Source organism: Xiphophorus couchianus, chromosome 4 (assembly GCF_001444195.1).
Source record: "Xiphophorus couchianus chromosome 4, X_couchianus-1.0, whole genome shotgun sequence".
Classification (NCBI taxonomy): domain Eukaryota; kingdom Metazoa; phylum Chordata; class Actinopteri; order Cyprinodontiformes; family Poeciliidae; genus Xiphophorus; species Xiphophorus couchianus.
In genome coordinates, this window is record NC_040231.1 from 27,350,911 (window position 1) to 27,367,513 (window position 16,603).

At 41.2% G+C, this 16,603-nt stretch overlaps 1 protein-coding gene and 1 long non-coding RNA gene across 4 annotated transcripts in view; one reads left to right on the forward strand and one right to left on the reverse strand.

Annotated features, from left to right (window-relative positions):
* igdcc4 (immunoglobulin superfamily, DCC subclass, member 4) overlaps positions 1-16,603 on the forward strand; it is a 53,584-nt gene that overhangs the window by 18,767 nt on the left and 18,214 nt on the right. For all 3 annotated transcript variants that reach the window (XM_028015443.1, XM_028015441.1, XM_028015442.1), the window contains exons 2-3: positions 6,851-7,165; positions 14,838-14,979. In XM_028015443.1, coding sequence (XP_027871244.1) covers positions 6,851-7,165; positions 14,838-14,979 — 457 coding nt within the window. The remainder of the gene's footprint in view (positions 1-6,850; positions 7,166-14,837; positions 14,980-16,603) is intronic.
* Positions 11,427-12,611, reverse strand: LOC114143421 (uncharacterized). Its single transcript, XR_003595245.1, has 3 exons — positions 12,291-12,611; positions 12,125-12,208; positions 11,427-11,887 (listed from the first exon to the last, which is right to left on the reverse strand). It is a non-coding gene; the product is annotated as an uncharacterized LOC114143421 (long non-coding RNA).

The window sequence follows — 16,603 nt, forward strand, 5'->3', positions numbered from 1 at the left end:
TGTACTGAACAAACCTCTCAGGCGTTCACAGAACAGCTGTATGGAGGCTGAATTTTAAATGACACACACCGACTCTGCTTTCTCATTAGTTGACAGTAGATAAATAAATAATAAAATAATTTTTTTTGCCCATTTTTCTTCTGTGTTGCTTTTATATTTCTGTCTTGTCATGCTTCAGTACTTGTTTTTTGCTCCACCCTGATCTGTTTTGGATCACCTGTGTTTTTTGTGTTGTTTTTGTGCTCTGCTGCCGTTTGTTGCAACAGCTCAGTTTTCCCAGCAGACACAATATGTGAAGAAAACTGGCAGAATGACCACGTCTCACATCCTCTCCTCCTTTCACTGCACCATTACCTCATGTCACGCTTGCTGCTGTTGCGTCAGCGTTACAACATCTGTCGGCGTCGGTCCGCGTTGGTGCGTGCGACTCTACACTGTGCATGTGAACACCTTTGGCTTCAAATCAGCAAATACTCCTGGAGCAGACGCATGTGAATGTGGAGTCAGATTTACATGCCTGGTCTTTTAAATCCTGCTGCAGAGGACGGGTGATTGTGTTGAACCTCATTTCAGGAAATCTTCATAGCTTTTTCCCTATTGTTTGATTTATTCTGGAATATAATGACATCATAACATGAAAAGGGGCAAGTTTTATTAATGAAAAGAGTTGTGTAATGTCCCCCTCTTGTTTAATCACACCTTTATTTCCTCTTCGAGGGCTGATACAGAGTCATACTCGCCTTTCATTTAATTATGAATTATTTTTAACATACTTGCGGTAAATCGCTGTTCGCATTTTAATGACTTAATGAGACCTAATTACTAGAAATGGAACAGAGGATACAAGGAGCCGTCAGGGGTGATCTGTCTGTGTTGAAACACATTACCAGCTACGTAGAAGCTTTAATATGCTTCTCATGTGCAAGTCTTTAGTTTGACTGATTTTTGCATTTGCTCTTTAGGTGTGTTGATGCATCTGTACAGCAGCTTTTTTTCCTTCTTCTCCAGTGTAGATATGTGTGGATGTGTCAGCTGCCTCACTCAGCGCAACCTCTTCATCAGGAGGTGATGGTGGAGAGTCAGGCCTCATTTAATCAAGGGAAGAATTCCATTTCCCATTAACTTAATTAGTCGGTCGGCAGAGATGGGGAAGCTGGAAGTAACCTGTTCCGTGTGTATGTGAAAGTCGACCAATTTAAAGATGAACTATAAAAGCGATTTTTCAGATTAGATTGTCGTCGGAACAAAGATATGACATCATGTAACACAGAATTTTCTACGCTGATTGACAAAACGCAATGGTTAACTTCGACGATTCTTCCCTGAGCTCATACCGCTTTCATGCTATTGCATATCTGCCTTTCATTTCCATACAAAAAGACAGTAGAATAGGTAGATTAGGCTTTGGCATAATTTTAGAATAATCAATTCAATCACCAGATTAGCCAGATGGTCAAATAATTATTTGGAAACATTATTGGAGAATCTACCAGACGCAATTTATGCCACACAAGCGGCACACCGCTGCATGATGTGGTGTCCGGACGCTGTGTCTGAACTGATGAAGGTTCACTCAGGATGCAGAAGGCTTGAAACTGAAGGTGAAATGGATAACTTGGCCTGCTTAGTAAATAGTTCAGTAAAAAAGAAAATATGACTTACCTGGAAGAACTCATAGAGGTTTAAAGGTTCCCTTCCAACGTATCAATTGATTGGTAAATATAGAAATAAATTAAGAGTATGACTGCATAAGAAGCACGCTGCGTTCTCGCACTAAAAAACTGCAACAAATTCCACACCACTAATTAAAACATAAATGCGCTATTCAGAATGAGAGCGCATAGAAGTGGGTCTACATGCTTCATAGACGTAACAAGACATGTTATGCCACATAATTTCCAAACATTTAAATCTGAGTAACATGCAGTTGTCACTAGGTGTGCAAGCAATAAATATTCGACAAAAGCAAAACTTGATGCTCCCTCACCTATTGTAGAAAGATGCCATATCATTGTGAGCTGGTTGAAAATAAAACAGTTTTTCTTGGAGCGGTGGTAGCATACAGCCAGCTAGACATTAACCGTCTGTTTTAGTTGACTTCAGCGGTGTAAACCAATTCAAAACAAAACCGTTCAGAACAGAAAGTTACGGCAGACTAGAATGGCTGGAGTTAGGCCATTTTGACATATACCTATTCAGGCTAGAGATAGTCCAACTGGCCTGAAGCCCGTTGCACTGAAGCCCTTTTGTTCAGTAAATAGGGCCATTACCTAGGCCAAGTACCCTGGTAATGGCCTCAACGCATCTCACAGTTGCACAATTGTTCCTTAGACTTAGACTTAGACTTCGACTTCGACTTAGACTGACTTTGTTGTCATTTTCAATGCACAGGGTGTATACAGAACGAAATTTCGTTGCATACGGCTCAGGATAATGTTTGAGGTTCCAATGTGAGTAAAATAAAATACAGTATAAAATATGAATATAAATCTAAATATAAAATATAAAGTGCAGGACTGACAGTAAAATAGAAGTTATTTAGCTCTGTACATGTGCAAGGTATAAAGTGGAGACCAGTTTTTGAGTGCAGTCCAGTTAAGAGCTCAGCAGTCTGATGGCAAGTAGGAAAAAGCTGTTTCGGAACCAGGTGGGCCTGCACCGGATGCTGCGGAACCTCTTTCCAGAGGGCAGCAGGGAGAACAGTCCATGGTGGGGGTGTGAGGGGTCACTGATGATGTTTCGGCCTCAGGACACGCATCCTGCATCGATGGTTGACCTGACACTTCGCCCTTTTGCCTGAGCTGGGTGTGGAAGGTTGTTGCCGAAGCAGTTTCTCCTTGTGTGCCTTCTTCTCACTCACATGAGAGTTACCGAACTCTTTTGCAAGCTCAACCAGGAAGTCCACCCGTCTCTCCTGCACCCCAATGCATGCCTGATAAAGCACATGTGCATTCAGTGCTGCCATGTCAATCATGTTTGCCAGGTTTGCTGACCAGCTGTCACATAGTGATGGAACCTTGGTCACCCCCCACAAGATTATGACTGAAATAAATGCCATTAGTTCTTGTGAACTAAATAGGTGAAGCAGTCACCTATTTATCCTCCACAGCACAAAAGGCTGCATGCAAATTTGCATGTGCAAAGTCTCCCAGATTTCTTTTGCTTACACTTTTTGCATGATTTTTTTGAGGTGGATCAACACAATTAATACGCTCTTAGCTTTATTTCAAAGAAAAACATTACTAATTTCTTTTAGAAAAACCTTTGCATATTTCTTGAAACAGATTGTATGTTTTGCAAACTCTATGTACATTTGGCAAAATGACCTGGATAATGCAGCACAACATCATGGATCAGCTGCAAAAGGTCACATCTCTCCAAAAACACTTCATGTATGCTTCAAAACTAAACTGAAGAGCATTACCTACAGGAGATCTGATCTCCTGTAGGTATCATAGATACCCACCCCCAACATGGACTATTCACACTCCCACCTTCTGGCCTGACGGTCAACGGCCACATTTACAATTGAAGAAGAATGCTAATTTGAGCCATCAGAGTCGTCAGGGTGGACTCAGGGCCTTTTGGCCCTGTTCAGCCATTCTGGGGAGAAATCGAAAACCCAGCCATTCTAGTAGTCTACAGTTGTTCAGCTTATGTTGTTTATTTGGACATTTGTGTGCCTGTCTGGGGTTATGTTGGTGACCCTGCCAGTTGTTCCAAACACAGCAGAGCGACAGGTTTAGATTTTTGTGCACAATTGGCTTGTGTCCTTGGAAGAATTGTACGTTCACGTCAACTCCTGTTACAATGCGAAGGTGCGTCCAAACAAGTTGTTTCATAAAACAAGGAATTGTAATTGATAGAAGGAACATTCTTCAGAATGATTTTCCGATTGAGAAAGGCAAAGAAGTCAAGTAATCTTTAATTCTTCAAAATCTTTAAATGCGACAGAAATCTCTAGTCCTGAGTTTGAGTGGTTGCACAGTGTGACTGCCAATTTAGAACCAAAGACAAGCTATAACAAATTTTAAGCAGCATTAGATGTTTCCTGGAAAAATGATGCAACGAGATTCTTGTTCAAATTTGCCAAGGCTTGAGCACTTGCTTTGTTTTCTCCTTCCTTTGCATCCCAGGTACACATTTCTGCTAACCTTCCCTTAGGAGGGAATGAGTGTTAACAACCCAGAACTTTTACTGATGCAAAAATGTCTTCAGCAGTAATGGCCACTAACCATCAGACTACTCCACACACTGTAAAAAGCCTTAAGGTTTGTCAGGGAATCTTGCTGCTTCACAAAATAATATTTCTTTTTGTCAAGCAATTCAGGCCAGGATGTTAAAAGTGATTTCAGAGCAAAGTGAGGCAAGTCACTGTATAATGCTAACGAATGTCAGTGCAAAGGCAAAGTAAAACATTTAAATTAAAATTTATAAGGGGAAAAAAAAAACCTTGGCTGTGACATAAAAAAGCAGTGAAAGAGAAACGATGACCTTCCAATGATTGCAAAATGAGGACTGGGGACAAATAGTGGTTTTGTGTTAGAAGAGCTCTTTTCAGAAAAGCTGAACTTTCCTTTTGCACTCCAGAGTCAAGGGGAAAAGACTTCTGAGATGAAATGTTCTTGTTGTATTCAGTTTATCTGATTTATACAAATCAACGTAAGGCCAACTTCACAAATAGCCAGCACACATTTTTCAAGATTTTCATAATTTTTACTTTTTTTTTTGCTGTTGTATCCTTTTCTAAGAAATAATAAATGTACTTTTGTTCACTTTACTGTTTGGTTAGCATGAGAAGTACATCCTGTGGTCTCATGCATATTACAAAGTGCATGTTATGCATAATGCATGGCAAAGAATGCTGACTTTCAAGTTATCAATTGTCCTCAGAACAGTGATTAGTCTATTTAAAGCCATGCAGTACAGTTGCTAAAAATACATAAGCAATCCACCAGGAAACCCAAAACATCAATCAGCATTTGACAACAATTTATGCTGACTGTATTTAGATGATTAGCATTTTAATGTACTATATTATCACATAATGGGATGTACTTTCACTTGTCTGCCCTTTATGAAGAGAGCAAACTAATTATCAAATGTTCTGCAGAAAAAGGTTTGTGAACTTGATATACCGGGAAAAAGGAACACAAAGATTTCCAAGGATTTGGAAATGCCAGTATATGCTGCGTTCACACTCTACTTGAGAAGTGGAACATTTGGGATTATGTTGAAACCAAGCCAATGCGAGCTATACCAAAAAAATAATTCTGCCAATTGTTTCTGATTCAAAGAAAAGCGTCCAAATAGCTTCAGCTAACGCATATTGAACTCCGAAAAAAAAAAAAAAAAGTACCTCGGTAGTTTCAAGATGCACAATAAAGAAAGACTTGAAGGAAAAGTGACTACATGGTAAAGTCACCAGAAGATTGTGGTTACTAGAGTAATGCCTGCTTTCGGTATGCCACACAGCACAAACACAAGCCTCAAAACATGAAGTGACCAAAATGTAACTTGATGGCCGCAACCACTGACACGTTTGTAGAGGAGTCCCTGGGGATTAAAATGTACGACTCTGTAAAACCGATGTTTTTACATCAGTGTTTTGTTGTGTTTCAAATAAATTAATTATTCTTTAAATAATCAAAAAGCAACATTTAAATTGAGGATACTTGGAAGGAAACCCAGTCACATCATTTGTAGCACAAGCTCTCTGCTGATTGGGACGATAAGGGAGTTGAAATCAATTTCCGAAGCGTTCTGTGTGGGAACCGCTGCAAGGAGAGAGGTGTCTTGAGGTCACCGAGTCTCCATAGCAACCATTAGCCACTGTCTACATGCCAGCCAGCTGCCTAAGAAGCATGCCAGAAAGAAGTCGTTTCTGTCTTCCCGTCTAAAGCGTAAACATTTGGAGTTTGCCTAACTTCACCGGAGCTTTAAACTTTGGTCAGATGAAACAGACTGAACTTTTCGGGCTGGGCTTACTGGAAACGGAGAACAAATATGTAGAAAAGCAGTGTTAAGTATTCATGAGGGTTTGTGATGCTGATGCAGTGAACCCATTTCTCTTCAAAAGACCTTGAGAACCTTATAGGAGAGTGTAGCGTTATGTAAGTGGATCTTTTATGATTCTACACACAGGGCCAAATAAAAAGACAAAACAACAGCTTTCTATCATGGCCGTGACAGGATCCAGGACTAAAAAATAGGAAATCTGTATGTGAAATGGAGAAAAAAAAAAACAATCTAGAGAGAAACACAGAACAGGTTCATAGATCCCTGTTCTATGTTTGCTCAATCATGACAAATTATAGTCATACTGGAAAAATGATTGTTGTAGAAAAAGTCTGTAATTATGGAAGTTGTGATTTTGTCAGAAATAATTATTTCTTAATATGTGATTTTTTTTACAAATTTTGTACCCTTTTTAAAAATGAGTCTTTCATTTTATCCCACTGCAGTGAAAGACTGATTTATTTATGCTTTTTTTTTTTTACAGATCTTTACCAGTGGTGCCAATAAACTCTTGCTGTGCCAATCTCAGTTTTAAAGATCCTCCTCCAAGAACGGTCTCGGTTCTATTTCAGAACAGCCCATTTTATAAATGTTCTGTCAAATCCATCCGTGCTGCCAACTTTGCAGAGACGAGTGAAATGTTTCAAAGTATGATGTTTTGCCCAAATTTATCACATAGTAAAAGAAGTTGGACAAGTGAGGAAAAATGCTTTCTTTTTCACATACTCTGAGAGATCCTTGTAGAAAGTCATACGAAATAAAGCTAAACTGTCTTAGACCTTTCATGGTACATCCTAGTTAACTGATCTCTTTTCCCTCTCCTCCTACACAGAAAAGCCTGTTTCAGTGGAACTGAGCTGTGGTGCTGGGCCCAGCCATGTGGTTCTGGAGCTAGGGGTGCCACTTTTGCTGGACTGCAACCTGGGATCCAGCGACACTCCTTTCAATGTCACCTGGTTCAAGGATGGCCAGCTCCTGCCACAGGCGCCGGGAGATCGCCTGCGGTATTTGACCAACGGATCCCTCTTGTTGTCGCCCACCTCCGCAGACAGCCAGCCTCCCCAGAACGTAGAGGGCAGCTACAGCTGTGTGAGTGCCAGCGCCATCGGAGCCCTGACCAGCCGGACTGTCAACGTGCTGCTTGCAAGTAGGCGTCGCACAATTCACAGGACACTCTTCTGTCGTTTTGAAGATTGTAATTGAGCTCATGTAAAGCTGAGGCTCAGTCCCGTCTGCAGATGAGCATTACATGATGTCTGTCTGCCTGTGTTTGTTGGCTCTATTCAGACTCCACAGATCCTTTTCAGCTGTGTTTTTCTTTCTTTTCTTTTTCTTCTGGTTGGAACGGGATGCACACATTTGAATTGATTGATGTAGCTAGCTATCAACAAGCTTCTGATTGATTTCCAGCTGGATATTTGACCCTTTTTCCTCATAAGAAATAGCAGAGATCATTCAAATTGACCAGTTTTCTGACCTGGACTCTGTCTTAAAACTTAGTGCAAGAAATGCTGAGTTGTGTTTGGTTGATTTTAGGCCGCTTTGTCCGTTCGAAAACAGTTTCGATGTGGGTTTGTCCTTTTTGAACGCCAAACTACTATGTATAATTTCACCAAGAAAAATTAAAAGTGGCACAAACCATTGAAAGTCCCAAAGTTACAATGGCTTTCGTGCTGATAATTGTTCTACAAAGTCTTAACCCAAACTTTATATGAACGCCTTTTGTTTTAAATGACTTTATTTTGAAACTAGAGCCTTATTAGGAGTAAAAGTCAAAGGTTGCCAACAATACACCAAAATACAGATTAATGCATTTTGGCTTCTAACTTCTAAATCCAATAAATCACACCATGGGGGCGACTGTGGCTCTGTGGGAAGAACAGTCATCTTGTGATTGGAAGGTTGTAGGTTCGACTCCAGCTTCCTCCTGTCACATGTCGATGCGTGCAACTTGGGCACTTAACTCCAAGTTGCCTACTAATCTGCATATCAGTGTATAAATGTGTGTGCGCTTGTGAGTGTGACTCCACTGTAAAGTTCTTTGAGTGTTCAAAATCATTGGAAAAGCGCCATATAAGTTCAGCCCATTTAAATTTATATGGAAGCAGTGGAGCAATGTGCATAAAGTAGACCAACCCACACTCACTTCTGAATGACTGGTCTCTGATATGTAGGTGAATTCTGTCTGTCTCCATGTAAAAGTCATTCTGTACAATTCCTGTTTGATAAATTAGTGCTTTATCAAATCCTAAAACTAAAATGTCACACACTACGTCCTACTCTGCTCATAAGGCTCATGAGGTTCATAGCTGGTGAGGCACTGACTTTATCATAATCATATTTACAAATATAGACCCCTGCATGTTATTGTTTCATAAGGAAATTTTGCGCATGCAGACATTGCTGGAGGGCAAAAAGACAATCCTTCTACATGCCATTCATAGCTGCGCTGCAGCCGTAGAATAACTCCATTAACTCAATCAAACTTAGACATGTAGATGTTACTAATTTCGTGCTGTGCTCCACAGCAAAGGGAAAAACTGTTAAAGTTAAACTCAAAACCACGCTTTTTTCGCTCTCTATATCAGCACAGCCACGCGCAAACTCATTGCCATAGCAACTGACAACACCACAAAAACACTGAAATATTTCCCACACAAAGAGCAGAACATTCAGTCTGTTGCAGTTATGGTTTTAGGCTTAATGTTTATTTTGCGATTATTAATAAGTGATTGCTGTGGTACGAGGAGAAAACTACAAATATATCGCTGCACTTTACTGTATCACTAGCTTGCTGTTACTGTCTCTTACTCTGCAGTTGTGGAGTCACAATGTCTGGGATCATGAGCGCCCCCTGGCATGAGGCAAGAGAACTGCCTGCCTCACCTGCCTCCCCTGACCGCACGTCACTGCATAATATATACGCTTGCTAATTGCGGGGTCAAGGGATTGAGCTCTGAGTGACGGTGGAAAAGTGGCTGATCGTTGGTCACAATTAATTCTTCACACACTCCTCATCAGTAAAAGCTGAGGTCCAGTTGAGAGAAACTGTTCAATTTGAGAGACATTTTCAGGAAAGAATGATAAAGAAACTAAATACAACAAAACTTGCTTGACAGATTTTGACAACTGGTTCAACGTGTTTGTTAGCAGTGGTGACTAAATGAGGACTTTTGGTGTCATGTGAGCCTCAGATCTGGCACATTATACTGTATATAGTATGTCATTAGGCCAGTGGTTCCCAAAGATTTTCTGGGCCCCCCTATGGATTACTATAAAATCCCCCCCAAAAAAGAAAAAAGAAAATCAAAAATCAACTGGGCACACACATTGTTCAACCAGACATAAACCTGTACACATATTTTGTTTTCAAACTCCACTGAAGTTTATTTCACACTTCAGTTTGCAACAAAACTACAAACCGTCTTTACAGTGAAACACTTTTGTGTAACTGTTGTGGTTTTTTTTTTCATCCATATCGCTTCCTGCACCCCCCTGCAATGACACTGCACCACCCCTGGGGGGCGCACCCCACACTTTAGGAACCACTGCATTAGGCAGTTCTAATTGTGATCTTAGACTGCAAGTTAGAAGTAGCGTGTATTCATTAGTAGCTAGACATGGTGCTCCTTCTCTACGCAACTTCATTTGTGTCACAGTCTTGCTCAGTGGTCCAGTTTTTGATTCAGTGTTTCAGTTTATAAAAAAATCTGACATTTAGGTATTTGATCTGCTCATCGCCTGGCATTTTGAAAGGATTCTGGCTTCTTGATGACTGGCCTTTTGATCTGTGCATCAATAATAACTTGTCCTCTGCAGTCGGACACTTGTTCTCCCTAGAGTGTAGAGAAAAAGTCGTTTTCTTTGTGCTTTCTTCTTCTGCTCTTTGAAGGACGACCGTGTTTCTCGACCCCACAGGTTCGCACAAAGCCATGCCACTTTTCAATTAGCCGGAATTTCGTGATATGAAGCTGCAGGGGGACAGATGGAAGTTTTTGTCTGACCGAAGAACTGACTTTCCCTCAGACTCCCGAGTTCTGCTCTTTATTCAGTCATTAGCTTTGTGTAAGACGAGACACCATCCACTGTGGATCTCCTGTCTTTTGTCAGCTGCTGCATGCTTATTTATGAGGATCTTTTCTTTGGGGAACAATAAGGACTAAAGTACTAATAGGGAGGGGGTGGGGGAGATGTTAGATTAAATGCTACGAAGGGTGGGGAAAAAAAGCAAAGGAGAATTTGGAGAGTTACAGCCTCTAACATAATGAAAGGGCTTTGCAAAAGGATCCACACCCCCTTGTAGTTAGGCTACAGTTTCAATCTTCAATGTATTTTATTACAATTATTTATGCTTAACCCTCCCACCCCCCAAAAAAGGCAGCAGAGATTTATATGTTAAAGAAATATTACTGCAAAAAATATTGAATAGTGTGCGGCATTCGCGCGTACTCATCCTGTCTGAGGGAATATTTTTGTAGAATCTTCTTTCACTGCAAATCCAGCTTCAAATTGTTTGGTCTTTATCTGCATTAGCTTTAGCATTGTAGAGGCTGATTTTTCATTTGCCAGTTCCTTAACTGCTTAGTCAGGGTGGGGGGGGGATGAAGAGTGTGTGTAAAGAGTAATTTTCAAGTTTTGTCAAAGATTCTCAATTGGATTTAGGTGTAGACTTTGACTGGTCCAGTGTAACTTGTGAAATTGCTCAGATATGAAATATTCCATTGTAACATCCTGACTGTATGTTGAGAGTATTCCTACTGGAAGATGAATTTCCACCCAAATCTCAAGCCTTTTACAGTCCAATACTGTTTACTAATGACGTTAGGCGACTAGTTCAAGTGGATTTTTTTGTAGGGGAATCAGGTTTAAAGGGACAGAATACAAACCCATACAAATAATATCACATTTTCCTCTAAATAAATAAAAGTGTCACATTTTGCTTTCACTTTGCAAATACACACAAAGTGTTTGGTAGGGCATATTGTATAAAACCGCAGTACAATACATTGACTTGTGGATTTTTACTGTGACAACATGCGTAATTTAAGGAGCGTGAATACAGCGTCGGTGCATCTTGCAGTCTGCGCGTGAAGGGTTCTCTGCAAAAACCTTTTGAGACGAACCAGAAGTGCGAAACGAGGCGTCGGATGTGAGGGAGTCCGAAGCCGGTCTGCCCGGTCATCGGATCTCGAGCAGACCTCCTCCTCCCTCCCACCCCGATGTCTTCGCGAGAGAATGTAGCAGAGACCACATCTGTGAAAACACATTAGGAGAGCCACCTGCTCTGGTTTTGCAGTCGCCATGTGCTTGTCCCTGAACGGCATAGAGACGGACAAGGACTTTTTCTCCTTTTTTTTTTGTTGTTGTAAATACAGTTTCTGAGAGCGATGGATTTTTTTTTTCTCTCCTTCAGTGTGTAGACAAAGACAGCAAACAGCCTATTTACAGAAGGGAAATAAACACAAACAAGGCCAGATACAGCGTGGTTGTTGAACATGAAGTAATTACGTTTCCTACAGTAATTATGAGACAGTTTTGTAAAATTCCAATGTATTTAATGATGTCCTTCTACAAGTCAATACGGCCTTTTTCTTTTTTTTATCCTTTTCCCAAAACTTACACCTGCGCGGTCCTGCAAAGGAGACTTTTTTTTTTTTAAATACTCCTTTTGGCAGCGTTGAAGGGCTTTCCTTCTTGCGTGTCCGAACTGACCGAGTTGCACATGCTCCATGGTAGCTTTTACAAATAGCCCGTCCAGGCTGGAGGTATGCTTGATGAGCTTTCACAATATCAGCCCTAGAGCCGGGTAGCAAAGAGGTCACGGGTGGAATTATCTGCTTGAACAAGAGGAGGGGGAAAACGCTGCAATCTGATAGCCGAGGGGCCGAAGAGTGGGGCACCGAGAGAGGGACAGACAAAGACAGCGGGAGAGAGCAGGGGGAAAGTCAAGACAGACAAGAAAAAGAAAAGGGGTTAACTAAATTTGGCCCCGTTTTTTTTTATTTTTTATAAGCTGTATGACTACAGGATGCCTAAAAATCCATCCTAATTTATAGCTGTGTTTTGGAATGTTGCCTTTATTGTGAGAATGTCAATGAAAAGTTACCTCTGTGTCAGACGTTAACCACGTGGGTGATCATTGGGGTATCGGGTGGATCTGCTGTGGAATTCCATCTCAAATTCTGAGATTCTACAAAAACAACAAACAAACAAAAAAAAGATGTACACAGATATACTTTGAAAGAATCAGAGGTGGAAGGCCGGCTAATCACCATTGTCCCATCGCGATATGGGCAAAGGGCCCTCTTTGAACAACCCCCTCTCCTCTCTCTCTCTTTTCATTGACATTTGCTGCTGTGCACCCTTGCTTATCAGCTGTCATTCACCCTCGTGTGCACACACCGTGAGAGAGGAGATACACAAAGTTAATCCACCAATCCAAACACAAGGAGTGTGTCCTGCAGGCACTGACGCTGACCAAACACTGTGAGGGAAAGAGCAGCTTTGCCCAAAAGCCCCTCGACTCACGAGCTCGCCCACGCTCGGACAGTCTGGCATCGCGTCAGGCGCCGGTTCCGCACATTGTGCAGAACTCTGGGATTTAGGTCATGGTGCGGAGCGATGTGTCAGGGGTTAATCATCAACGCCTCCTCTGAAGCTCACAACTCAGGATCTTTCTGAAATGAATCGGATCCCTTCTGCTACCATTACCACACGTCCTTCGGTCTTTGTGTACACACAGAGAAACTTTGGTCTCTCAGTGCCGTAACGGACAGACGGACGGGGTGTCGCTAGTGCCAGCAGTTGTTGTGATCAGCGACGAGATTCTCATGTTGATAAATCTTGAGTGATAGCAACTGAGATTTGCTGCATTAGTTTTAGGACAAAACATGTTCTTGAAAAAGCAACAATGATTCATACTGCTGCAAAAATTAATAGAAACTGTTTTGTGTTCTTATCTAGAACATGTATTCGTTGTTTGGATGTGATGGTGTGAAGAAATGTTTCCCACTTTCTCGATTTTCTGGGATTTATTTTTTTTTTTGCACATTTTGCCACGCGTCATTGTTTCAGACCTTAAAAACTATTTACTTACGGGTCAAATACAACACAAGTCAACACAAAATGCAGTTTTTATAATAACAGTCAAGCGTATGTGATGACTTGCAGTGGGTCTTTTCCAGCTGTAGAGGAGTGTTGGACTTTTTAAGGTCATGCCACAGCATCTCAATAGGATTCAGGTCAGGACTTTGACCAGGCCACCCCAAAGTCTTCATCTTGGTTTTCCTCAGCCATCAAGCAGTGGAGATGCCGGTGTGTTTTGGCTGGGCGTTCAGGTCCTGCAGCAGCAAAACAGTCCCAGACCATCACACTGCCACCATCATGTTTTACTGTTGGTATGATGTTCTCTGTGTGAAATGGGTGCTACTTTTACGGCAGATGCATTAGGACACACACCTTCCAAAGAGTTCACAGGTTGTTTCCTCAAAAGTCTTGGGGATCATCAAGATGTACTCTGGAAAAACTGAGACAAGCCTTAATGTTCATTTTGCTGAGCAGTGGTTTGTGTCTTGGAACGCTGCCATGCAGGTAATTTCCTTATGGTGGATGCATGACCTCTGACCCTAACTGAGGCAAATGAGGCCTGCCGCTCTTTGGATTTTGTTGTGGGGTCTGTTTGTGACCCGTTGGATGAGTCCTTGCTCTGCAGTCGGTGTAATTTTGCTCAGTCGGCCCATCCTGGGAAAGTTAACTGATAAATAATATAAAAAATAGAAGCAAAGAAAAACACATTGATGATCTTTTTTTTTTCAAATTATTCCAACAGATTGTTATGGCAACACTCATCAGGAATATCACTGTCCTCTTCACAAGTTGTTACTGTAACAGCAGCACCTGTAATGTATTGTATGTGTAAAATTTATATAGGCAATGTTTAAAGTATAGTGTAAAATATTAGAGGTCACTAAGTGAATGTTAGAGGTCACTACAATACTAAATTGCTATGTCTGAGTATTGTCCTAAGTGTTTGAAAGATGTCCTCTCTGAGACACTAAAACATCTGCCAGCAGGCGTATAGCTCCAACGTTTTCGCAAACACTGTATGCGTAGTTCCGCGGAACAGTTTTGACATCAAGTCTGACAAATGTGTTCTGAATTGGTTATGCAGATCTGTTCACACAGAGAATCTGTCATTGAAATTGATGGAATGTTTGAGAATGCGTATCTCATCTGGACGCCTCCCTGTTTGTTCTCACAGTCCGTTGTAGGGTGAGTTTAACTGGAAGCTTTATTATCTGTGCCAGTCTTGTTTAGGGTTTTCAGTTCTCCCCTGGCTTGTACTTTTTTATTTTTTTCAAACCCCTTGGTCTCCCACCTCTGTCTTTATGTGTTTTCTCTCTTTTGATCCATCCCCCGTACTTTTCATCGCAGTCAGGACTAGGGCTGAAGTGGTGAGGGACACTTGAAGCTGTTTTGTTCATTCTTCTCACCCCCACCAGCATGTGGGGGGTAACAGGTCATAGGTTCACTGACTTTACTCACTGCTGCCATCTGGTGCTTCACATTGCCCCTCAGGCACACATATTCTTTTGTTTAAATTAAAATGTGACTTTTAAAGGTCTCTGCAAAGACAAGTGAGTTATAATTTGTGTCATAGAAATTGCAAAATGGTTTGAAGAGATACTAAACTGTTTGAAACCATGTTGCCGTTTTAACCCAACTAATGACATGGCAATGAATTGACCAATTATCAATCCTGTATAGGTGTTTGACCTCATTTAATGGGTTATACATTATTGCTGTTTTTCCCTGTGTAGGTCTGTCCAGCTTCTTTGCGGAGCCATCATCACAAACGGTGACCACTGGGGGTTCTGCTCGGTTCGAGTGCCAGATTGAGGGAGTACCCACACCTGTCATAACATGGCAAAAAGACAAAGTGACCATCACTGACGAGACAAGGTAAGTTGTGTGTTAGACTGAAGTGCATTTAATATTCTCACGCAGATGTTGTTGGTAAAAGGAGATATGCACAGTGCCTTGCAAAAAATATATTGTATCATTACAGTCACACATTTTATTTGGATTTTACACGATAGACCAGCACAGAGTAGCACATACTTTTGAATTGCAACGGACGAGAGTCCAGGTTTTTATAAATCTTTAGGGGGAAAAAAAATCTGAAAAAGTATGGTGGACCACTTCACTCTGATTCTGCCAGAGGCTCAGGTAGTGTCGAAGACAGGTGTAGAGATCCACCATCTAGCACAGTGTCGGTAAACGTACAGCCAAAGTTGCAACAAAATTGTTTAGCTTCATATCGTTGACTGTCCAGACCTGGATCCGCTTGAGAATTCATGGCAAAACATTGAAACTGCTCTCAAGACAGAGGCAGAGCTTTTCTTCAAAGACGAATTGACATTTTTGTTGGATGTGCAAAACTACAAGAAACGAACCACAGACGACTTGCAACTAAAGGTTCCATGAAATTGACTGAAATGCAGGGTACACTCTTTTTTTTTTTAGATTCAGATTTTTAATAAAAAATGAATAAAACGCAGTAAAATATGTGTTTTATATGTTTCCTTTTGCTGTTTTTTCCTGCTGATACCCCAGTAAAAGGGTATCATACCCCAGTAATAATGACGAATATCAGCAAGCATATTTTAAAGAGTATGATAACGATCGTTGCAACTAATGTGGATCTACATTTCCTGAGGGACCGACCTTAGTGAAAACAAGACAATGTTACCATGCAACATTTATACATTTGTGCACGTCTTTGCTGGCAGTGATGTGACCTCACGAGACAAACACTCATCTTTGACGCTTGGTAACTGTCTGCTCCTATTGAACGGTCGTGTTTCTTTCCATCACTACAGCTCAATATTAGGGTGGTGTAGCCGTGACACTGTATACAATCCTTTAAAAGCTGAGTCGAGGATTTGTTTTCTTTCTCTTGGTCAAAAACTGGACCGGCATAAATGGGGACATCTGAGAGCAGGGCTTGTTCTTAAAGCGACATGTTTAAGAGGGACTTTCTCTTGTGGAAACATAACATGTATGTAATAGGCTTCTGTGTGCTCAAAGAAATGAAAGAAGATGTATAAAGAACTTCAAATGTGTGACTCCTCAAAAGATCTCCCTTGCCAAGGCTCTCAAAAATATTCTCATTTATGGCTTAGCGAAATAGACATTTTGCTGTGGCCCTGGGGTCAGTGAATTTCTTTTCGGTCTTATTACGCAGATCGAACTGTTAATGTCGGCTATATTGCGGCATGACCTCCACACAGCTTGCTGCTTAAAACATCTTATTGGTGCAGTGTGGCTCTCCCACCCCAGGCGGTATTAATGGGTCTCTCGCAGAAATCAGTCAAAGGATAGCTGATGAAACAGAGGCCTTTTTCTCCTTTTGTTACCTTTTGCTTTTAGGGGATTTTTTTTCTCACTCAGACCCTCTGCCATCTCTTAGGTATTATCTCCTTGCTGTTAACCTTCACCCTCTCATTTGCTCATCATGTTAATCTTATTATTTGCTTCTCCTATTCACAGCCTCTCCTTAAGCACTCTTTGTTTTAAACTTTTC